The sequence below is a fragment of the Canis lupus genome, chromosome 11 (assembly GCF_048164855.1).
Source record: "Canis lupus baileyi chromosome 11, mCanLup2.hap1, whole genome shotgun sequence".
NCBI classification, from domain to species: domain Eukaryota; kingdom Metazoa; phylum Chordata; class Mammalia; order Carnivora; family Canidae; genus Canis; species Canis lupus.
Window position 1 is genome coordinate 9215604 of NC_132848.1, and position 23404 is coordinate 9239007.

General features: G+C 42.0%; 2 protein-coding genes across 7 annotated transcripts in view; both read left to right on the top strand.

Moving 5' to 3' along the window:
* The window catches only part of XPOT (exportin for tRNA), a 41817-nt gene extending 30315 nt beyond the window's left edge, over positions 1–11502 (top strand). For 2 of the 3 annotated variants that reach the window (XM_072843075.1, XM_072843077.1), the window contains 6 exons: positions 455–571; positions 749–864; positions 1732–1779; positions 5766–5837; positions 8130–8186; positions 10903–11502. In XM_072843075.1, coding sequence (XP_072699176.1) covers positions 455–571; positions 749–864; positions 1732–1779; positions 5766–5837; positions 8130–8186; positions 10903–10929 — 437 coding nt within the window. In that variant the 3' untranslated portion in view covers positions 10930–11502. Of the gene's footprint in view, positions 1–454; positions 572–748; positions 865–1731; positions 1780–5765; positions 5838–8129; positions 8187–9043; positions 9139–10902 lie in introns of those variants that run through there. The other variant, XM_072843076.1, reaches the window with a different exon arrangement.
* Positions 11503–14836: 3334 nt separating this feature from the next.
* The window catches only part of TBK1 (TANK binding kinase 1), a 41617-nt gene continuing 33049 nt past the window's right edge, over positions 14837–23404 (top strand). Inside the window, exons 1-4 of one of the 4 annotated variants that reach the window (XM_072843112.1) lie at positions 14924–14991; positions 17332–17446; positions 21489–21647; positions 22946–23086. In XM_072843112.1, coding sequence (XP_072699213.1) covers positions 23015–23086 — 72 coding nt within the window. In that variant the 5' untranslated portion in view covers positions 14924–14991; positions 17332–17446; positions 21489–21647; positions 22946–23014. Of the gene's footprint in view, positions 14992–15732; positions 15925–17331; positions 17447–21488; positions 21648–22945; positions 23087–23404 lie in introns of those variants that run through there. The other 3 variants (XM_072843115.1, XM_072843113.1, XM_072843111.1) reach the window with 3 other exon arrangements.

The following is a 23404-nucleotide window of genomic DNA, read 5'->3' on the forward strand; positions in this document are numbered from 1 at the left end:
ATGAGCACTGGGTGTTGTATGTAAGTGATAAATCACTGAATTCTACTCCAGAAACATTCCACTGTATGTTAACTACCTAAAATCTAAATTAAAAATAGTAATAAAAGAATTTAAAAATACAGGTTAATTAACTTATCCAAAAATAAAAATTAAAAATCATGAAATGAGTTGCCTTTGGGTTGCCTTTCTAGGTCTTATTAAATTTAAATTCAGGGTGCCTGGGTGGTACAGTTGGTTAAGTGTCAGACTCTTGGTTTTGGCACAGGTCATGATCTCAGGATTGTGAGATCCATATTGGGCTCCTGGCTCAGCAGGGGTCTCCTGGAAGATTCTCTCCCTCTGCCCCTTCCCCCCACTCACATGCTCTCTCCCTCACATGCTCTCTCCCTCGCATGTGCTCATGCGCGCATGCACTCCCTCAAATCTTTAAATTCAAATTGTTATTTCTCTTCAGGTGCAGAGAATGTAGAACGAGTGTTGGTTACTGTTATCCAAGGAGCAGTCGAATATCCAGATCCGATTGCACAGAAAACATGTTTTATCATCCTTTCCAAGTTGGTAGAACTGTGGGGTAAGAGGATTTAAAAACATTAAAAAAAACTTGATTCCAACCTGTTTCCTAAGACCCTTAGAAAGGAAAAATGGAACCCTAGCTCTAACGTAGATAGGAGCTCGGAGTTGACTTCCCCCAATGATAACTAATTGCCTTTTTTTATATACAAGATGAAAATTTGAATTGTCTTGACAGGAGGTAAAGATGGACCAGTGGGATTTGCTGATTTTGTTTATAAGCACATTGTCCCAGCATGTTTCCTAGCACCTTTAAAACAAACCTTTGATCTGGCTGATGCACAAACAGTGTTGGTAAGCACCCAGGAATCTTTGTTTACCTTGTGTACATCGTGTGTATTCTAACTCACAGTTTCTTTAAGGCCAGGTTGACCATGTTAATTTCATTGCCGTTATTTTTCTTTTTTTTTCTTTTTTTTTTTTTTTTAAGATTTTATTTACTTATTCATGACAGAGAGAGAGAGAGGCAGAGACACAGGCAGAGGGAGAAGCAGGCTCCATGCAGGGAGCCCAATGCAGGACTTGATCCTGGGGTCACACCCTGAGCCGAAGGCAGATGCTTAACCATTGAGCCACACAGGGATCCCTATTTTTCTTTTAATTAATTTCACATTGGGATTCATTTTTAAAAGATTGATGATACCTTCTGGACCTTTTGTGGATTCTCACTGAATCCTGATATTAAAATTTAATTTATAAAATCCAGCTCCTTTAACAGCCTCCAACTCCTCTTTTTTAGGACCATGAAAAGGGTACATGATACAAACACTCTTTACAACTTGATTTGAGTTACTAGTTTTCTACTATTTTCATTATAAACCTTGGTGCTTAATGGCTTTTTCCTAACCATTAAGAGTAACTTTCTCTTGCTTGGATGATAGTTTCCCTAGATCTCATTTTCAGAATACTCCTGTCAAGCACTGCCCTCTACTCATTTCCCCAAAGCCTAGTAAAAGCTTTATAATTTCATATTCTGCAGTAAGACAGCGTTTTTAAATTTTTTTCCTTTTTCTACCAACCCACTTATTTCATAGACCTGTCACTGTCCTTCCTCTGTCCTTGTTTGGCAGTAATTGTTAATAGGCAGTGGCCACGGAAATAAAAGTGGGATCAGTAACCAAAAATGAAGTGTATTAAAATTCTCACACTTGTTTTTCATAGGCTTTATCTGAGTGTGCAGTGACTTTGAAAACAATTCATCTCAAACGGGTAAGCTTTGCGCTCCATGCCCCTTCACTTTCGTCTTACATGTAGATTTGTTAGTGGTTTTAATCGTGTTTGACTTGTTGCTATACCTTTTGAAAAAGTTGAGTTCTTTTTTTTGAATGTGAGGAAGGAGTTGAATGCAGATAGTAGTATCTATTACTGCCCTTTATGTTTTGGATTACAGGAAGTTTATAATGTATGTCTGTTTTGGTTTGACAATGTGAAAAATCATAAAAAGATCCACATTTCATGACTTAGTTGGCTCTTCACAGCTGGGTTTCTCAGTCTTAGTATTGCAAATGGTTAGAGTGCTTCACAACTTTAGCATGTTTTGTTAATCATTTGTAAAATTGTAAGTGAATCTGGGCTGAATCCAGCTGGTGAGTTGTTTGCCTTGTACAGTATTCTTTAATAACATGAATTGATTGTTAACTTTAAGATTTTATTTATTTATCCATGAGATACATAGAGGCAGAGACATAGGCAGAGGGAGAAGCAGGCCCCGTGCAGGGAACCCGATGTGGTGCTTGATCCCAGGACCCCGGGGTCATGACCTGAGCCAAAGGCAGATGCTCAACCAGTGAGCCACCTGGGTGCCCCTGATTGCCAGCATTTAAAAATCAGGTACTAGGCCACCTGGCTAGCTCTATCAGTGGATTATGCAACTCTTGACTTCAGGATTGTGAGTTTGAGCCCCACTTTGGTCATGGAGCTTACTTAATAATAGAATTTTAAAAATAAAAAATCAGGTCCTTTTTTTAAAAATAAAAACTCCTATCTCCAATTTCGCTCAAAGCTAGGATGCCAACACAGGACTGGACATTCCCACATAGCAGCTCCCCCACCCCTCAGAAAAATATTCACCTGTCTCCATTCAGTCCACTCCCTCATTTGAACTTGAGTTTTTGATTCTTCTAATACAGGTTTGAAGGATTTTCATTTCTGCAGCATTTTCTATGCCTACTATGCTAGGATAAAGAGTATATGTGGACTGCGGGGGCAGCAGAGGAGCTGTATAAAGATGAATTAGGTTTAAAAGTCTCCCAATATTTTTTGGACTTGGAATCAGGAAAGTAAATATATAAATAACTCTCAGTTAAGTACTTGAATAGGGATAAATTAATACATCTATATTAAGTGTAATATTGTGAGACTAAAGGTGAACAAGCAATTTTGCCTATCACAGTAATCGAAGAAAGCCATAGGAAAGAAGTGGTTTTGTTTTTGGTTTTGGTTTTGTTTTTTTAAAGATTTTATGAGAGACACAGAAAGAGAGAGGCAGAGACACAGGCAGAGGGAGAAGCAGGCTCCATACAGGGAGCCCGACGTGGGCCTCGATCCTGGGTCTCCAGGATCACGCCCTGGACTGAAGGCAGCGCTAAACTGCTGAGCCACTGGGGCTGCCCTGTTTTTGTTTTTTTGATAGGCCTCAGGACACATGTAAATTGATTGGACTGACAAGAGGGGGGGCTGTCATTCTGGCAAAGTTAAGCAGGTATATGAAGACAGAGCAGACATTGCCTTGTGGATTTGATAGAAAATAATAGAAATACCTGTTTAGCTAAAGTATGGAGATAGAATTAATAGCTAGAAAGTAAAATAGGATTAGGTAGTTAGCCTTGTGTTATATATGAAAAGTTGAGAAGTCCATAGGCACTAGGGTTGTAATTTGAGATAGCTTGGAAGCATGTTCAGAGAGCTTTGGAATATGGCTCTGAAGCAATTAGAACTAAATACTGATTTTGGAGTCCACAAGGTAAAGTGGTAGGAATGAATGAGAATTTCTAAGACCAGGATACAAAGAAATCTGGCTAAAGCAAGAGTCAAGAAAAAGCTAGAAATAGAACCAGAGGTATGAATACTAAGAGAAGAGTCAAAACAGAGAATGCTAGAAAGTCACAGCGAGGGGTGCCTGGCTGGCTTAGTTGGTAAGTGCATGTGGCTCTTGATCTTGGGGTCGTCAGTTTAAGCTCCATGATGGGCATTGGGCTTACTTTAAAAAAGAGAGAGAGAGGGATCCCTGGGTGGCTCAGCGGTTTGGCGCCCAGGGCATGATCCTGGGATCGAGTGCTACGTCAGGCTCCTGGTATGGGGCCTGCTTCTCCCTCTGCCTGTGTCTCTGCCTCTCTCTCTCTCTCTCTCTCTCTATCATGAATAAATAAATAAATCTTTAAAAAAAAAATAGAGAGGGAAAGGTGAGAAGTTATACTTTAAATAAAAACTTGGATTTTGCAGCAAAAGGCAGCAAAAAAAAAAAAAAAAAACAGTGAGAAAGGAATGTAGAAGCAATCTTGAGAAACTTTCACAAACAGTGCATTGTTGGGATCCCTGGATGGCGCAGCGGTTTGGCGCCTGCCTTTGGCCCAGGGCGCGATCCTAGAGACCCGGTATCGAATCCCACATCGGGCTCCCGGTGCATGGAGCCTGCTTCTCCCTTTGCCTGTGTCTCTGCCTCTCTCTCTCTCTCTCTCTCTCTCTCTCTCTCTCTCTCTCTCTGTGACTATCATAAATAAACAAACAAACAAAAAAAAAAAACAGTGCATTGTTAGCTTCTCTGAATTAGGAAGAGCTTTCCTTTGAAAGGTCATTAAATTATGCCATAGGTCCAGTGAGTTAGAGGACCAGGAGTCAGTGTAGAGAAAGAAACAAAAAAATTCTTTGATTCAGAAGTATATTAAACAGGAGCACCTGGGTGGCTCAGCAGTTGAGCGTCTGCCTTTGGCTCAGGTTGTGATCCTGGGGTCCTGGGATCAAGTCCCACTTTGGGGTCCCCATGGAGAGCCTTCTCCCTCTTCCTGTGTCTCTGCTTCTCTTTCTGTGTTTCTCATAAATAAATAAATAAAATCTTTTAAAATATATATATATATATATATTAAACAGGAAATGCAAGTGTTAAGGCGGGGAGAAGTGCATTGAGGAGAGATGGGTTTTTTTTCTTTTGTGATTTCACAACTGTTACTTCCAGTTAGACTAGGTTTGGAGTTATCAACATATTAAAATCTTTAAATCAGATTCAGGTTTGAAAGTGAGAATACCTTGTGCATTTGTGAGCGCGCAGAGGTCACCCTTTCAAACACGTTGCTATAGGAAAACCATTTTCAGATTGTATCCTAAGTTCCTTTGTAGCTTCTGTGAAGGGATAGGGGTTTGGGATTCATTTGTAGAATTCTTCTGCCTTCCCTCCACTAAGTTTGCCCAAAAAAAAAAACAAAACAAAACAAAAAAACAAAAAAAACCCGCACTATTATCACTTTTAGGAAGATGGCAGAGAAAACCCAGAGAAAAACCTGGGTTTAGAAATCAGGTGACCTGCTTTTCAGTACAAATGTAATCAACAGCAGACTGGGCGAATCACCTCATCTTTCTGTCTTGATTTCCTCATTTGGCTGCTTAATTCCTATTCCCTGATGGCTGAACAGGAAAAAGGGAGGTGTACTTGTATTGCTATTATCTCTTAACATATCATTTTGTTCATCCTCACTTGTATTTTAGTTTCTCAGGATGGTTACAACCCTACCCTTGCCCAAAGGTTTCCCCTCATGCACCCGCAGATACCATATAATCCACCCTGTGGTAGATTGAACAGGAGCACCTCTGTTTGCTGTCTTCTTTCAGTGCTTTGAAGACTCTGGCATTGTTACTTCCTTGATTTAGAACATTTGTTTAATCTTCACTGTATAATGCTAATAAGTAAGATTAACATGTAGTGCATGCTCCGCACTATTCTAAAAGTTTTATATTTCTTAACTCATCCACTCCTTAAAATAACTCCATTTTTCAGATGGGGAAACCGAGGCTCAGGCTAAGTAACGTGCTCAAGTTACCAGAAATTTGCCAAAGTCAGGCCTTAAACCAAAGCAGTCTGGCTCCAAACAATATTCTTAATCACAATACCATACTGTTTAAAGTGTACATGTGTCATTCTAATCTCTTTTTATGCATTATTAATATTAAGAAAATGTCAGTTATAATTATCTTTTAATTTCCAGGGCCCAGAATGTGTTCAGTATCTTCAACAAGAATACCTGCCTTCCTTACAAGTAGCTCCAGAAATAATTCAGGTAAAAGCTCAGAGTAGATATTTCTCTTAATTTTAGTTAAAGAAATATGACTTGTAATTCTATCTTAATTTTGAGTCAAGAAAGTAAAACTGCATTCAACTTGATGTTTTACTATATATAAGATAACAGGAGTTCAAACTTCAGGGGTATATGAAATTGAATGGGAGAAAATGGTATTTTCATTTTCACTAACCTTTAACCAAAAGTTTATTTTTTTATTTTTTTTTTCAAAAGTTTAATTTCCTACCATTGTGTAGGTGACAAATCACAAAACATTCGCATTGCCTGTGACGTTGTCACCAGTGGAAATCAGAAGTGTTTTTGTGTTTTATTAGTTGTTCCAGGGGTCTCACAAACTATATTTCAAAATATTGAAATTATAAGCTATTAAGATATATCACTGGACCTTGTTATCTGAGTCAGTAAATCTTACTACTCTACCACATGTTTTTGATAACCATAAGTCATTTTTGGGGGGAAGATTTTACCTATTTATTCATGAGAGACATGGGGCGGGGGGTGCAGAGACACAGGCAGAAGGAGAAGCAGGCTTCCCTTCCCGCAAGGAGCCCGATGTGGGACTCAATCCTGGGACTCCAGGATCACGCCCTGAGCCCAAGGCAGACACTCAACCGCTGAGCCACCTCAGGTGTCCCGATAACCATAAGTCATTATAGTTAGTTTCCTTTGTAATCCCATGTATCATAAATTGTAAAAAAACATTCTAGAGAATCCAGTAGGCTCTCCCAGACTGCCAAAGGGCCCCACAACTCACCAACCTATTGTGAAGATTTGTGCTAGATCATTCATTTTACATATGCCAAGCTTATCAATGCTTATTTTTTTAAATCTGAAACTATTGTGAAGTATCTGGAAAGTGATCTTAAATTTTTACCAAATTTCCGAAGTGAGGGATACCTGGGTGGCTCCCTGCATGGAGCCTGCTTTTCCCTCTGCCTATGTCTCTGCTTCTCTCTGTGTCTCTCATGAATAAATAAAATAAAATCTTTAAATAAAAAAATATTAAAAATTGCAAAGTGATTTTTTTTTTAATGGCATTTAGTGATTTTCTTGGCATGAGTTGAGTTATCCTGACTTGTCCAGTAGCACATAGATGTAATTGAGGTATCTAAATTTTTATTACATATCTCTTCAGTAGATGCTAGGAATTGTTTCTTCACCAACAGTATTTTTAAAAAGTTGTTATGATGCTATTTTATGAAAGACATTGAAAAAAAATCAAGTGAAAAACAGGCTCTATCTTGGATAAGAGTGATGTCATTTTTAATGAGTTTTATGATCTCTTTTTTTCATGACCCAGCATCTTTATCTTTAGAGGTATTAATTTTCTCAGCTATAATTTGTTATGTAAGTAAGGTAATGTTTTAATAAAAAAGGTAAATGACTAATTACTCACATGACCTTAATGCTCATCAAAAATAGAAATATACCAGATTGCTAAGTAAAACAAAATTATATCTCTAGCTGATAATTTGATCATAAAAAGAAGCATCCCCAATTTTCCCTTTTTCATATGCCTCTGCCAACAGTGTTTACAGAATTCTATTAGACTAACCTCATTTTCTTTTGGTCAGGCTCTGCTCAGTTACCACTCTTCCAAGATGAATACAGCCTGAGCAGGGTAGTTTTTGTCCCTCTCCCCTTCTCAGGCGTGAGTCAACTTTGTCTAGGAGAGCCATGTTCTTAAAAGTGTCAAAAGCCTATATCTGACAAGTGTTACATGTGAAAAAGCCATAGAACCTTTTTTGATGAGGAACTGTTCTGGTTCACTTTAATAAGTTATCATACTACTGTAGATTTGAAGCAACTTAAATGCCTTTTGACAGATGAAGGAGAAGTAATGCGGTATATACACACAGTGGAATATTATTCTGCCTTAAAGGACATCTGTCACATGCTACATACAACATGAATGAACCTTGAGGGCATTATGCTAAATTAAGTAACCCGGTCACAAAGATTCTATAAATACTGCATAATTCCACTTATATGAAGTATCTAAAGTAGCCCAGCTCTTAGGAACAGAAGTAGAATGGTGGTGGCAAGGGCTTGGGAGGTAGCTTTACAAGATAAAAAGTTCTAGAGATCTGTTGCACAATAGTATGCATATAGTTAATGCTGATGTACTGTACATATAGAACTGATGGTTAAAATAGTTATGTATCTTTTTTAAATCACAATTTTAGAAAGAAAACTGGATTTGAATTACAGTGAATTTAATACTTTTGATTCATTCTCCTTCTTTCCTCCTGCCCCCCCCCCCCCCCCCAGGAGTTTTGTCAAGCGCTTCAGCAGCCTGATGCTAAAGTTTTTAAAAATTACTTAAAGGTAGGTATTTGGAAACCTTACATATCTTCTTACAGTTGGGTAATATTTTAGAGCCTAGAGAGGATACTTATTGTAGATCCTGTGTCATACTGTAATCTTACCAATTATTACTTATTTTGGAATGTCTTCTAAAACCTGCTTCTAAAAATCTATAGTTTTAGTTCTACTTCAGAATCTTGTATAAAGTCACTTTCAACTGAGTTCTTAGAAAAGATCATAAAAAGTGACCTAAGCACACTGTGCATGCTTGAACATATTATGAAAATGTCAGTTTCCTTTTACAGTTTGTGGTGTAATTAAATAGGAACTACAGGACTGAGACAAGAAATAATGTTTAAGAACATGTACCCATATTGACTTGAAAGAAAACTAAAAATATAAAAAGAGAAGTACAAGTTACTTGGCTATATCCTATTTTTGAAACTTTTGAATTATAAAACGGACAGAAAGAATGCTCAGATTCGGCAATCAGGGCTCTTTTTACATTCATAAATTGAGTGAATTTTTTCTTTTAAAGATTTTGAGAGAGGGCACGCAGGGATGGAGTAGAGGGAGAGGAAAAAAGGGCAAAGAATCTGCAGCCGACTCTGCACTAAGTATGGAGTCCGATGCGGGCTCAGTCTCACAACCCTGAGACCATGACCTGAGCCAAAACCAAGAATCAGATACTTTACTCAGGTGCCCCCCCTAATTGGGTGAATTTTTTAATTTTTTAAAAAACTCTCCAAGTTGGCAAGAAGCATCAAATGTGTATTTGGTATTCTTATTTACAATTTACAACCCATGAGGTACAGCTGTCTTGCTCTCACCCAGGTAGTCAGTCATTCATTAATCTGTGATGGCTTTTTATGTAACAGGTACTGTACTAACTGCTGCAAATATCCATATGAGTTACTCTTCCTGCCTACAAAAGACCTCCATCTGAAAATAAAGTTACAGTGTGACAAAATGAGCAACCGCTCTTTGTTTTTATTACTACCTTCATTCAACAAATTTGAGGACAAAACACTATGCCAAATATATTGGTAGCAGGTGACTTAATGAATGACTGCCTGGTCCTTTTGTCCAAGGCATTCAGTAATTTCCTAAGTCTCGGCCTTTGCTGAGGAAATAAATGTGTCATCCTTTGACTTTGGTTCTATAACATCTTCCCTTGTCAGTTTTTTCCCTAGTAATCATTTGTCAGCTTAAACCAATAGGAGTTTGTGAAAAGAATATTGGGAATTACGCTTTATCATTAGGAACCCTCCCCACTCCCGTTTCCCTATAAAAGCAAAGCGCCTTCGGAGGTAACATCTGTTAAATAACTGTGACCGAACTGGGTGAAAGGGCTCACAGAAACTGTAACTCTCTTAAAGGTGTCTGTAACCGCAGATCCAGTGTAGCAGGCTTGTGCTCCAAACATAGTAATTCATCCAGCTGCATTTATAAATAAGTCTTCCTCCAGGTCCCAGCTTTTCAGTGTGAGCATTATCTCCAGGAGAGCACTGTTCTTGGTGGGAGAAGTGAGGTTCCCTCTTTCGTGCCTACTCTCCTTACGTGGAGTGGATCCTTAGATCTTGCAGATTCTCTCCTCCTGTCAGCCTCTCCTCTCTGTCTCCACTGCTGCTACTCCGGTGTGGATTTGTGTCCTCTCACACTGATACCCCTTCCCTTGGGGCCCGGCTGAGCTGTTTGAAAACCCTGAACAGTCCTTTGAAATTCATTCCCCTTATACTCTTCATAAACCTATACCGTTGAATAAAAATAGGTTCATTCAGAATTTTTGTTGTTTTTCATATTCTGATCTCAGACCGCCTTTCTGGTTTCTCTTGCAGGAACAGTCTTTGCTATTCTTGCTGTTCTTCCAAAATTCTGCTTTATTAGCAGCCCTCCTCCTTTAGGAATCCTACCCACTCTGAGGCTTACCTCAAGCAGAGCCTCTTTGTAAGGCTTCGTTTTGCTCACACAGTGATCTTTCTTCTCTTCACTTAGTCAATAGGTTGTTAACTGAACGTCTGATCTCGTAGGCGCTAAGAGTACAGTGATGAATATGGTCCCGAGTGAGTTACTGCCTACCAGTAGTCTTTCGAGTGCTCTCTTAACACGCACCTAACTACGGGGGCACCTGGCTGGCTTCATCTCAGGATATGAGTTCATGCCCCACACTGGGTGCAGAGATTACTTACAAATAAAATCTTTATTAAAACACACACACACACACAAAACATGTACCTAACTGTGGAAGGTAGTGGGCAACACTGGGCCAGTCACCAGCATAAACTCTAGCCTATTCATTCATAGTCTCAAATGTTGAATTGCAAGTATTTTTTTATGATAAAAAAATTAGTAAATTCCTTAAGGGATAACAGGTGCTATCTTTAGCTTTGATTTGTTTCTTCCTCAATATTTAATTTCCCAGTATTAGCTTTGACAGCGTGCCAGTCAGCGAAAGGTAAAGAGCGTGTTTTCCTCTGACCACTTGAATTCTCAGCGCATTAGACTTAATACCATATTTTCACTAGTTGCCCAACTAATGTCAACGTATCTCTAGACTTTCTCAAATTGTCCAGAAAAGAAAGTTCTTGTGCCAGGTGTGGATTTATGAAATATGTGAAATGTTCTAAATATTGATTGTATTTTACAAAAGACTGACTAGCACTTACTGACTTGGAGTCATGCTTCTGGGGAAAGGTGATACCTTCTGACCTCAGTGCTAATTGTACTTTATTTACAGGTATTCTTCCAGAGAGCAAAGCCCTAAGGACTGGATCTCCCTGTGCCTACTTTCTGATCAGGAATTCCAGTTAATTTATAAAGAAGCAGTTTTTGTGTGCCATTCACACTGGTCTTTTAAACATTGCTTTAAGCTTATCGCAGTATATGTATTGGGATTTTTCTGTAAAATGGGTGTAATTTTCTCTGAATACAGGTATGTGACAACAAGAGAAGTTGCTTGCATGCCAGTTCAAATTGTTCTATAGAAAAATGCTGTTAAAAGATACAGCATGGTCATCCTAGTACTTTTTTTTCTTTTTTACTTGAAACATTACAACCTTTATAAAGACCATAGCAGGAAAACAGTGTACTTTTTTTTTAATTGCTAAATATAAAATTTTAATTTTCCTTTATGTGTGCAGTCTTAAAATATGGGGGGAATACAACAAATCAAAATAATTTTTTTGTAGATAGCCATTACGTTTCTTTAAACTGTTTCAATGCCAATGTGTGTTCTACAAAAGAGAATGGTTTCATAAATTAACTGATTTAAGAGTAGGTACCAGTGTTATACACTTTTTATAAAAAAATAAAAATAAATTTTACGTAGCGAAATCTATCAAGTCTTTTTTGGAATTATTATTATAAATACTTTAATCTCCTGTTCTCATGTCTCCCTGATTTCCCATGTAAAGAATTGCACATATAAGCTTATAGATGATTGATTTATGCTCCCAAAAGGTTACATACAACTTAGTTCTCTTAGATTCTTTTTAAAATGTTAAAAAAAAAAAGAAAGGCTGTTTCAATCTATTCATAGAATTTAAAATCCAATTTTTCCCTCTTTTATTGGAGTTACTTAGGACGCTATGTGTTGATGTTGCTTACAAGTAGGTGGGCTTTTGTTTACTAGAAGTATTTTCCCCCATTTTTATTCATGACAATGCAAGAAAACAAGAAGAAAAATAATAGTATCACTAACTAGTTTTAGAAAATTAAGAGAGGAGGGATAAACTGAGCAGCAGGATTACTATTACAGTCATTTAAGTTTTTTTTTTTTTTTTTTTTTTAAGTTTAAATTCTAAAAGCTCAAGATTTTAGGGGAGGGTTTTTAACCCTTGGCCCACGTGGTTCCCTTAAAGTTTTCATGATGGGCTTCAGTGGTCTATAAATTCCCTAAAACTATTCTATTTTTTTTTTTTTTTTAAGATTTTATTTATTCATGACAGAGAGGCAGAGGGAGCAGCAGGCTCCATGCAGGGACGTGGGACTTGATCCCGGGTCTCTGGGATCACACCCTGAGTGAAGGCAGTTGCTTAACCACTGAGCCACCTGGGTGCCCCTAGAGCTTACTTTAAAAAGAATAAATGCTATCTCAAAAAAAAAAAAAAAATGTGGAGGGGGACACTTGGGTGGCTTAGTCAAGTATCCCTACTTTTAATACCAGCTCAGTTCATGATCTCAGGATCATGAGATCAAGTCCCACATTGGGCTCATGCTGAGCGTGGAACCTGCTTAAGATTCTCTTCCCTCACCTGCCCTGCCCCTGCTCACTTGTGAGTACTCTAAATAAATAAATAAATAAATAAATAAATAAATAAATAAATAGTAAAAATAGGTATGTGAAAGCTTGAGTGTTTCATAAACGTTTCATTGGGAAAGATCATTACATCTCATGCAATCGCACTAACTTTTCAGAGTATACTAACAAGTCACAGCATAGTGCTTAGAGCTAAAACAGGTTGCAGATTCAGTGGGTTCAAATAACATTTCTGCCTGTCACTGGTTTTAAGAGGCTTAAGCAAGTTAAATGACTTCTTCATGCCGCAGTTTCCACATCTGTAATATGGGCGAAATAATGGTAGCTACCTCACAACTAAGAATTTAAGCCTGAAGAGCTTATTACCGTACCTGCCCACGAAGGCTTCATAGTAGCTATGGTCACTACAAAATACAGTTCCATAGATGTAAAGGTGACAGCTCCTTTTTGCCTGGCTTTTTGAGGTCTTTCAAAAGATTCGTGTATGTTCAGAGCCAAGAGAAAATGACACGGAAATTAAAGAGTCTGCAGTAGTAAATAAACTTCCATGTCCTGTAGTCACGCATAATTCCCATCTTTCCCTGAAGTTACCCGGAGGGCTTTATTTAGGGAGGACCATAGCAATTAGGAACCCCTGCTTCATCATGAATGACCTTATTTGTACTGTATTTAGTTTCCAAAAACAAGCACCCAAATAACTGTCTCAAGAGTGACTCTTGACAGTTGCGGCCATGGAGGTCAAAGATGGGGATTTGTGTGACTTGACTATGGAACACCAACAAGGGTTTTATGATGCCTGGTCTACTTCTGTGCCTAAGTTTATTTAAAGTCTTGATTGTTCCTTGGTTCACAAGCAGCTCTACCTTTTAAGAAAATACCTGTGGTATTTCAGTGTGCATCTCTTACGTGGTAAATACGTGAGTCAAGGCCTTTGGCTCAGCTAATGACATTTTCTCCCATAAAACTTTTGAGCTGTAGGTCTTCCTGTTGTAAAGGAACCTGGACAGATCTCATTCTTGGCTATTACATACAGGAAAACTGAAACTGGAATTGTAAACAGTATAAACAGATTTGTTGTTACAGTGGTTCCAGTGCTTAAACATTGTTTAAAAGTCTAATAAAGTGACTTCCTTTTGTTCCAACGCATTACTACTGTGGGCTTTTGTTACCGCCACTGTGCACAGGAGGGGAACAGACTTGGGGGGAAGAAGGCCGCCTGGAGTCGGTACTTGGGGAGAGTTGGGACTGCACCCCCAGGTCTGTTCTTAAGCCGTCTGCCGTGGTTTCCTGTTCCGTCCCTGGCTTTCCTGTCGTCCTCCACTGAGAACTCCTCCTCTTCCAGCTCAGAAGTGTAGCCGTGAAGCCGCAGGAGTCTCTGACCTCCCCATCTGTGCAAAGGCCGCAGCGCAGTCCGCGGGCAGGAGGCGTCACCCGAAGGAACAGCCGCGAGGATTTCAGGACCCTGAGTAGTCAAGGTCTCCAGGATCGCCCCAGCCCAACAGACGGCTGAGACGGGAAGGCAGTCCACATCCACTTCCGAGGCCTTCGCCCACCGCACAACGCCCCCCCCAAAAAAAGGGTGCATAAAAATAAATCGAGCCTCTTCACATGAAGAATTTCACGTGTGGATCATCGTAAGCCGCAGTCCTTGCAACAGCCACAGAGGCCTCCCCGCAGACTGGGATGCTCCCCAGCGCTCCGCGCACCTGCGGCTCTCAGGGCGGCTCCGGGGCGTCCGCGGGGGGGCGGGGCCTGTGCGACGCGGCGGGACTTGCAGTTCTGGGAATCAGGTCTGGAATCGCCAAGTGCTGACTGCGCGGCTGCCCGCTTCACCCTTTGAGCGCGCGGGCGAGCAGGGAGGGTGGGGCCCGGGTCGGACTCCGGGCGGCACCCGCTCGGCCTCCGCTCCCCGCCCCGGCCCGCCCCACCCCGGCCTCACCCCCTACCCTGGTCTCCCTCCCTTCCACGCCTCCCCCGGCCTCCTTCCCCCGGCCCCCCCGCAGCCTCCCCCGCACTCCCGGAGCCCCCTCCCCTCCCCCCCCGGCCTCCCCCAGCCTTCTCCCCTCCCCCCCGCCTCCCCCCGCCCCCCCCCGGCACCCTTGCCCCCTGCCCCGGGACCCCCCGCCCTCCCGGAGCCCCCTCCCCTCCCCCCGCCGGCCTCCCCCTGCCCCCATCCCCGAGCACCCTCCACCCCCCTGCCCTGCCTCCCTACCCCGCCCCCCGGCCTGCCCCAGCCTTCTCCCCTCCCCCCCGCCTCCCCCGCCCTCCCGGAGCCCCCTCCCCTGCCCCGCCCCGCCCCGCCCCCCTCCCCCGGCCTCCCTCTCCTCCCCGCCTCCCCCGCCCCGCCCGCCGGCGAGCCCCGGGAAGGCAGCGGCCGCACCAGCGCTCCCGCCCTGTGTGCGCCGCCGAGGCCGCGGCCGGTCCGGCGGGTGTGCGCAGGCGCACCGGCGCGCGCCGGCCGTCGGTCACGTGGCCCCCGGCCAGGGCTCGCGAAGCCGGAAGTGCCCCGAGGCTCCGGGAGGCCGCGGGAGCCCGTCGGAGGTGCTGCGACGGACGTGGGCCGGCGCGGTGAGTCGGGCGGCGCGGGCGGCGCGGGCGGAGGGGCCGAGCGGCGCGGGGCCCGGGCAGCGGGGGCGGCAGGGCCCGAGCGCCCCCGCCCCCGGCCGGGAACCGGGATGCTGAGTCAGGGCGGGGGGGGGGGGGGGCGGCGACCGGGGCCGAGCGCCTCGGGACCCCGGCTGCCCGGACGCGCCCCCGCGGGCCCGCATCCCCGGGTCGGCGCGCGGCGGCGACGGACGGGCCTCGGCCTCCTGGAGCGGGCCGCTCTGCCCCCGCGCCTGCGAGCGTGGACGGGCGGCGGGGGGTCGGGGCCGGGGGGCGGCCGGGGGGCGGCCGGGGGGCCCGCCCGGAAGCTGAAGCCGCGCGGCGATGCGGGCCCGCGCCCGGGTGTGGGGCACCCGCCGCGCCGCGACTCACCCGGCCGCTGCCTGACCCGGCGCGGAGCGGCCGCCAGCGCGGGCCCCCACCCACCCCGACCCCGCCCCCGCCCCCGCGGCCCGACCCCGCGGCCGGTGCGAGCTGCGGCAGTGGGCGCCCCGCCGAGCCCCGCCGCGCCCCGCCGCGCCCCCTCGCGGACCCGCTGAGTCACCGCCCCGCCGCGGCTCCCGCGGGCCTTCCCGGTCGTCGCGAGACTGCGCGCGCATCCCCTGCAGGCAGCACGCACCTTGGCCGACACAGGTGTCTCTCTCTGCCACTCACGACCCGGGACAAGGCTCCGAATGACACCATTTTTTGCATTTTACAGTTATCTCAGCCCCTGGACTTGGGGCAGGTTTTTTCGTTCCTGGAAAATATCTGAGAAGACAGTGGAGGAAGTCCCCCCGGTTCCCTCCAGCAGCATATGTGTGTCTGCCTTACTTGTGAAACAGCGCATCTCCTTTTTCTTGCTTATTGCCACCACATTGCTGCGTGTGACATTTCCTTATCTAAATTAGACGGGCGGTAAGATTAGATGTCTTAATATGCGACCCTGTTGCAAATGGGCCATTCATGATGTCCCTAAGCCTTCCTGGAATATGGGTAGTCATCAATTAATTCGTCACTGAACACCCCACTCTGCTCTGATGAACTGACTACAAAGGAATATGAAGATCTGTCCTGATCTGATACTACCGCAGGTTGAAGGGGGCGTGGCGAGGCTACATTTCACGCTGATTTTTATTCCAACGTGGAGCTCAAGTATTTTTAATATCCTGATAGTCATAATAGCTTTTCTGTGTTAAAGGTGAAGGCTAGGTAGGGGGGGGTGATGCTTTTTTTTTTTTTTTCCTTAAATAAACTTTATTTCTTTTTTTTTTTTTTTTAAGGTTTTATTTATTTTTTCATGATAGAGACAGGCAAAGACACAGGCAGAGGGAGAAGCAGGCCCCATGGCAAGAGCCTGACGCAGGACTCAATCCTGGGACTCCAGGATCACACCGGAACCGCTGAGCCACCCAGGGATCCCCTCAACTTTATTTCTTAGAGCAATTTTAGGTTTACAGCAAAATCAAACAGAGGTTACAGAGATTTTACTTAATACTACATAGCCTCCTTTCCTTGTTTTTTAAGACTTAGTAATAAACACTTAATATGTGTATTTTTATAGACTTGGAAGTTGGGCACATTATCCTCTAATTCCAGGAGAGTTGATAACCTTTAAGGAACAAAAAAATGTTTCACTTTTCTATTATGATTGTGAGGCTATGTGCTGGTGAAATTTTACCTCCTGGAAATGTTCTGCAGTGGCAACAGTTTTCATTAGTGTAGCCCTGCCCTTAAAGAAACAAAGTATTTTCTATATTTCTGTTACGTTTTACATTGTTACATTAAAGCACCTTATAATTCATCATTGAGGGGATGCCTGGGTGGCTCAGTTGTTGAGCATCTGCCTTCGGCTCGAGGCGTGATCCTGGAGACCCGGGATCGAGTCCTGCGTCGGGCTCCCTGCATGGAGCCTGCTTCTCCCTCTGCCTGTGTCTCTGTCTCTCTCTGGGTCTCTCATGAATAAATAAATAAAGTTAAAAATAATAATAATAATTCATCATTGATTAATCTTCCAGGACATTTGAAGGAGTTAAGTGGCCAGTATCACTCTCTCTGAGATAAAATTAGAAGGGACATAAACATTTCTGCAGCTCTGTGATAAGTGAGTTAAAGCAAATATATAAGATGTCATTGGTTAATGTTTTTTTTCAGAGCCCACACAGCATTTTAGCCTTCAATATTTTTGGAAACTGATTTTTATGTGAGACTGTACGCTTCAGTTTAACAATAAGTGGTGATCTTCCTGGAGACTAAAAATAGCTCATGTTTGTTCCTTAAATGTATTATTCCCTTAAAACATGCAAATTTTTTCTTCTCTCTTAGCGTAACAAGATCTCCTGACCAAGCCGAGATGCAGAGCACTTCCAATCATCTGTGGCTTTTATCTGATATTTTAGGCCAAGGAGCTACTGCAAATGTCTTTCGTGGAAGGCATAAGGTTGGTTCAGAGAAAACCGTGAAGGCTTTTTATCACTGTATATGTACTCTTCTGAGAAGCGCACTTGTCCTAAAACGTGAGACAGAATGTTTTCGGTTATACTGTTTAAAGAGAGTTCCTGTTTTTGTGGTTAAAATATAGCTTGTGGGATCCCTGGGTGGCGCAGAGGTTTGGCGCCTGCCTTTGGCCCAGGGCGCGATCCTGGAGACCCGGGATCGAATCCCACATCGGGCTCCCGGTGCATGGAGCCTGCTTCTCCCTCTGCCTGTGTCTCTGCCTCTCTCTCTCTGTGTGTGTGACTATCATGAATAAATAAATAAAATCTTTAAAAAAAATAAAATAAAATATAGCTTGTGTCAGAGATAGTGATACTTACCCAGTGGTAGCACAGATTATGTGTTGGGAGTGGAGAAAAAAAGGAGATTGGTTAAAAAAGAGACTAGGAAAATTAGTGTTGTACCTTTTGATTTCTTTCCCCAACCTGGTCCTTCTATGGTAGCGAGCGATCTCACTAGCAGAGAAGTTGGCAATGCACTGAGGTGGGCTACACACAAGGGAGAAGTATGGGAAGGCAGACGTACAGTTTGAGGTCAAGCCACAGGATTCTGCTAGGCGGTACTACAGCTACGTGTCCCAGTAAACAGCATCCTACAGGGTAGATTGCAATAAAATGAGATTATCAGCAAGGAGCCCACCCTTAAAGGGTATAAGGTAAACAGAACTTGTTAATGGACATTAGAATAGAATAAAAGGGCTAATCTCGGAGGCACTTCAAGAACCAAAAAGGTTTTCTGTCAGATTCTATACTGGAGGATGAAAATAAAGATAATTAAAATAATTTAAAATGAAACTTAAGGTCATTAAAGTTCCTATTCTGGAAAGTAAGCTGGAAAAGTAATGGACTAAAAACATTCTTTTATAATGCAAATAATCCACTAATTTTTCACACTGTGTATTTGTTTTGAGCTTAATGATGTTCAGAGCCTTTTAAATTCTTATTTTGAGAAACAAGAGCTTAAAATATTTTAGTAAGGAGGAGTTTCTTCATGTTTTCCTTCGTGTTTTCCGGTAGCCTTGTGATTACCAATCAGTTCTGTCGGAAACCATAAGCACTCAGAAGGGAGGGGCTGTTTCCTCTGGAGAGAAATGAGGACTGTAAACAGCCTCTGGTTCATAGAGAATGAATCAGAAGTGTGATACGGCTTTTAGCCTTTGCCCCTCTGATTCCAGAATTGTCCACAGGTTCTAGTCCCTTGATTCAGTTTGTTATGGTCTCTGGGTCCTTTATCAAATCCATTGTGGTCGCTTTGGATATTCCTATCCTAGAAATTTTTGTGTTGTACTCTATCCCAAGAAGAGAAAAAAAATGGATGATGACACAGGATTTAACATTGAGACCCTATCTGACTGTCTTCCTGTGACCCAAATTAACTTAACTTTAATAATCACTTGGTATGTGACAGGCACTGTGATGGATTTAGTGAATGTGCAGTTCGTTCCCACAAAGAGTTTTGGGTTTAGTAGCAAGGTTGGCATTGGAAGGGATGTAAATTGGAAACTGATGGCTTGATAAGTGGTCAACAGTGACAGAAATTGGGTGAGGCATAATTCATATATTCTGGTCCTCTTTCCTTAGATACTCGGTGTCCTTAAGTTCCTGTATATAAAAAAAAAAAAAAAAAAAAAGTTCCTGTATATAGTATGCATTCTGTAGATGTTTGTGGAATGAATGAATGAATGAATGAATGGGGACAGATTGGACTACCCTAAGATAAGCTAAAGTTCTTCTTCAAAGGAAACAGTGTATTTTATTCAATATAGTCAGAAGGCCTAAAATAGGGATTTGAGAGTCCTAGGAATTTACTAAAAGATTGTGAAGAGTCAGTTTAGTATTCAGGCCCTAATATTCTTCCCAGGGATGTATTTTGAGAAACCATGTTTGTTCTCGGTAACATCAGTTTCAAAGGTTTAGGACTATACCCACAAAAATCTTACTTGCCCTTAGTAACTAAGGATTTTTAACCATGGTATTAGTTAAACCTTTTTATATTATTTTTATATTATTGCCTAGAATGACCCAATTTCCAAATTTACTACTGGTTATTCAAAGTATATTATCTCCTTCAGCTGTCTCTCACTGAGTTGTTTTTAGTTACTAGTTTATCTGATGAATGTGTATGTGTGTGATGACCATGGTGAAGTTGAAGAGAGCTGTAGGAAGGATATTTGATCTGCCTGTATTTATACATTTGGTCCTTGAACAACATGGGTTTGAACTGTACGGGTCTACTTACATGTGATTTTTTTTCAATAAATACAGTATAGTACTGTAAATGTATTTTCCTTATGAGTACTTTTTTTTTTTTTTTTTTTGAGATTTTATTTATCTGAGAGAGAGCACAAGTGAGAGAAGAGAAGCAGGGGCAGGGGCAGAGGGAGAGGGAGAGGTAGAAGCAGACTCCTTGCTGAACAGGGGGCCCAATTCGGGACTCAGTCCCAGGAATTTAGAATCATGACCTGAGCTCATTTAACCAGCTGAGCTACGCAAATGTTTCTTTCTTTAAAAAAAAAAAAAAAGGGATCCCTGGGTGGCGCAGCGGTTTGGCGCCTGCCTTTGGCCCAGGGCGTGATCCCGGAGACCCGGGATCGAATCCCACATCGGGCTCCCGGTGCATGGAGCCTGCTTCTCCCTCTGCCTGTGTCTCTGCCTCCCCCCCTCTCTCTCTGTAACTATCATAAATAAATAAAAATTAAAAAAAATAAAAAAAAAAGCAGAAAAAAAAAAGATTTTATTTATTTATTCACAAGAGACACAGAGAGAGAGGCAGAGACACAGGCAGAGGGAGAAGCAGGCTCCATGCAGGGAACCTGACATGGGACTCGATCCTGGGTCTCCAGGATCAGGGCTGAAGGCAGCACTAAACCGCTGAACCACGGGGGCTGCCCCCAAATGTTTCTTAATAACATTTTATTTTCGCCGCCTGCAGCCCAGGGCGTGATCCTGGAGACCTGGGATCGAGTCCCACGTCAGGCTCTCTGTGTGGTGCCTGCTTCTCCCTCTGCCTGTGTCTCTGCCTCTCTCTCTCTCTCTCTCTCTCTCTCTCTCTCTCTCTGGCTCTATGAATAAATAAAATCTTTAAAAAAATAAATAAATAACATTTTATTTTCTGGTTTACTTTATTGTAGGAGTGCATGTAACATGCAAAATTTACCTTGTTTATGTTCCCAGTAAGGCTTCTAGTCAACAATGGGTTATTAGTAGTTAAGTTTTTGGAGAGTCTAAGTTAAATGTGGATTTTTGACTGCACGGAGGGTGAGCACCCCTAACCCTCACATTGTTCAAGGGTCGACTATATATATGCACATAGATCCTCTAAGTATTACTCATCTATGCTTTGACTTAGGGACAGTGACTATGCAGTTGAAAAAGGGAGAACAGTACATTCCCACACATATGCCAGTGATCTCAAGGTATGATACAGACTACAAAAGTTTACAAAATACTAGCCTTAATGGCATTGGGCACTTTGCAACATTGTCTTATTTTCCAGTTGCTCCTCTGTTAGGAATCTCCTAATTTTAGACTAGGTTGGAAACAAGTATCTTCAAGAAAAATCTTGGTGGTATACATCTGGCAGTGTTCTTATACCGATTAAACAAATGGAAAAACAATGTAGTTTAACTGTGGTTCAGTTGTTACTCTGTTTTCATATTGTCTAAAAATGGGTGGTGGGCAAGAGTGAGGGAAGTGTGATCACATCACATAGGTGGTGGTCTCCAAGTAGTGATCTTGACAAGATGTTGTGAAGCAGTTAAATGGTTTTAAGAAAAAAAAAGATCATGAGGTTTCTGAAGTGAGAAAAAGATTGTGAGCTTCTGATGTAATCATGGCTATAAGTGGTGAATCTGTACGGAAAGCTTTGGAAAGGGCATCAAAGCAGGCTCAGCACGGAGATCCTGACAGGCAGCCATGAAATATCTTTAGGCAGGTGGTGCTTGATCCCCAAAGTCAAAGAGGAAATGATCTTTCCACTTGCTCCAGGGAAGTTCAACCTTGGATTGTGGGAAAAGTAAGATTAAACTCAAAGAATCTGGACTGACCACCAAGGAGAGGCTTGCGGATTAGAATGATTGGAAGGAAATGGGAGGGTCTGGAAGAGAGAGAGCCTTAAAGTAAAGTTAATATGAAGAACATAAGAAGGTAACGTTTACCTGAAATTCAGCATATATTTCTACTTCTAAGAGTCCCAGCTACCGCTGTGCATTGTAATTTTCTGTGTAATCTATTTCAGTATTCCATGAGAGAGTAAGAGTGGAGTGCTGTAGCTACATCCAGAGAGAAAAGGAAATATCTTTGATTCTCTAAGAGAAAGCTCTATAAAGAAACAACCTGGGGCACCCGGGTGGCTCAGTGGTTGAGCATCTGCTTTTGGCTCAGGTCATGATCCCGGGGTCCTGGGATTGAGTTCCACATCGGGCTCCTTGCAGGGAGCCTGCTTCTCCCTCTGCCTGTGTCTGTGCCTCACTCTCTGTGTCTCTCATGAATAAATAAATAAATTCTTTAAACAAAAAAAAAAAAAAAGGAAAAGAAACAATCTGCCCTAGTCATCTAGATGAAGTCACAGAAAGATCTTCAAAGTAGCAGTGATGCAATCGATCCAAGGACGATAGGCTACTTGAATTCAGCTCCTACTTCCACATAACATATCTACAAATACAGTATTGCAGCTAGGGAGTGTTTCTTTTTTTTTTTTTTTTTTTTTTTAAGATTTCTATTTATTTAAGAGAGAAAGCACACTCATGCAGGGGGAAGGACAGAGGGAGAAGATCTTCAAGCAGATTCCCCACCAAGCGCAGAGCTCAGTTCCAGGACCCATGACATCGTGGCTGAAACCGCACCACCCGGGTGCTCTCAAGTGTTTCTTAACAGTTAATTTCATTACCTTGAGTTTCTTAGTGAAATTTCATATATGGAGTATTGTTTTCAATCTCTCTTTTGCTGTTTTGTTTAGTTTTTAAATTATTAGGCCCTGGAGAAACCCTTCTGAGTTTCTTATCTGACTTTCTTATCTAAAATATACTCTCAAAAAAAATACAATAAAAATAAAATATACTCTCACATCGGGTATTATTAGAGTTCTTTTTTTTTTTTTGAGTTCTTATCTTTTATGTAAATGGCTGTCTTTGCCTCAGGTATCATAGTGGAAGCTTTTTTTTTTTCTTTTTTTTTTTTTTTTAACTTTTATTTACTTATTTTTAAGTAGGCTGTAGGCCCAATGTGGGACTTGAACTCACGGCCCTGAGATCAAGAGTTGCATGCTTTTAACTTTAAAAGGAAATCAAGAGCCCTACTACAATTACCTATGCTGAAAAATATTTGGGTGTTCTATAAGACAGATAAATTGTTATAGCTAATTCTAATAGTATTTTTTTAATCTTCATTATAATATTATAAATAAATAAGACTTTTCTCTCTCTCTTTTTTTTTTTTTTTTTTAGAAAACTGGTGACTTATTTGCTATCAAAGTGTTTAATAACATAAGCTTCCTTCGTCCAGTGGATGTTCAAATGAGAGAATTTGAAGTGTTAAAAAAACTCAATCACAAAAATATTGTCAAATTATTTGCTATTGAAGAGGAGGTAAGTAATCAAGTTTTAGGTAATCCTGTCCTATTTGTTGTAGTTATTACAATCCAGGAGGTATGACCTAATATAAAAAATTGTTTTATAAACAATGAGTTTTTTTAAATGGTGAAAATGAGAGCTCATATAACCAAACACTCTGTCATCAAAGATTCTTGAAGAGATAAAACAATGGAAATGAAGTATCATATAATCCAAAAAAGTAGTATAAGAACTAAGAGTAAAGAATATGGTTATCAGGGCAGCCCCGGTGGCGCAGCTGTGTAGCGCCGCCTGCATCCCAGGGTGTGATCCTGGAAACCCGGGATCAAGTCC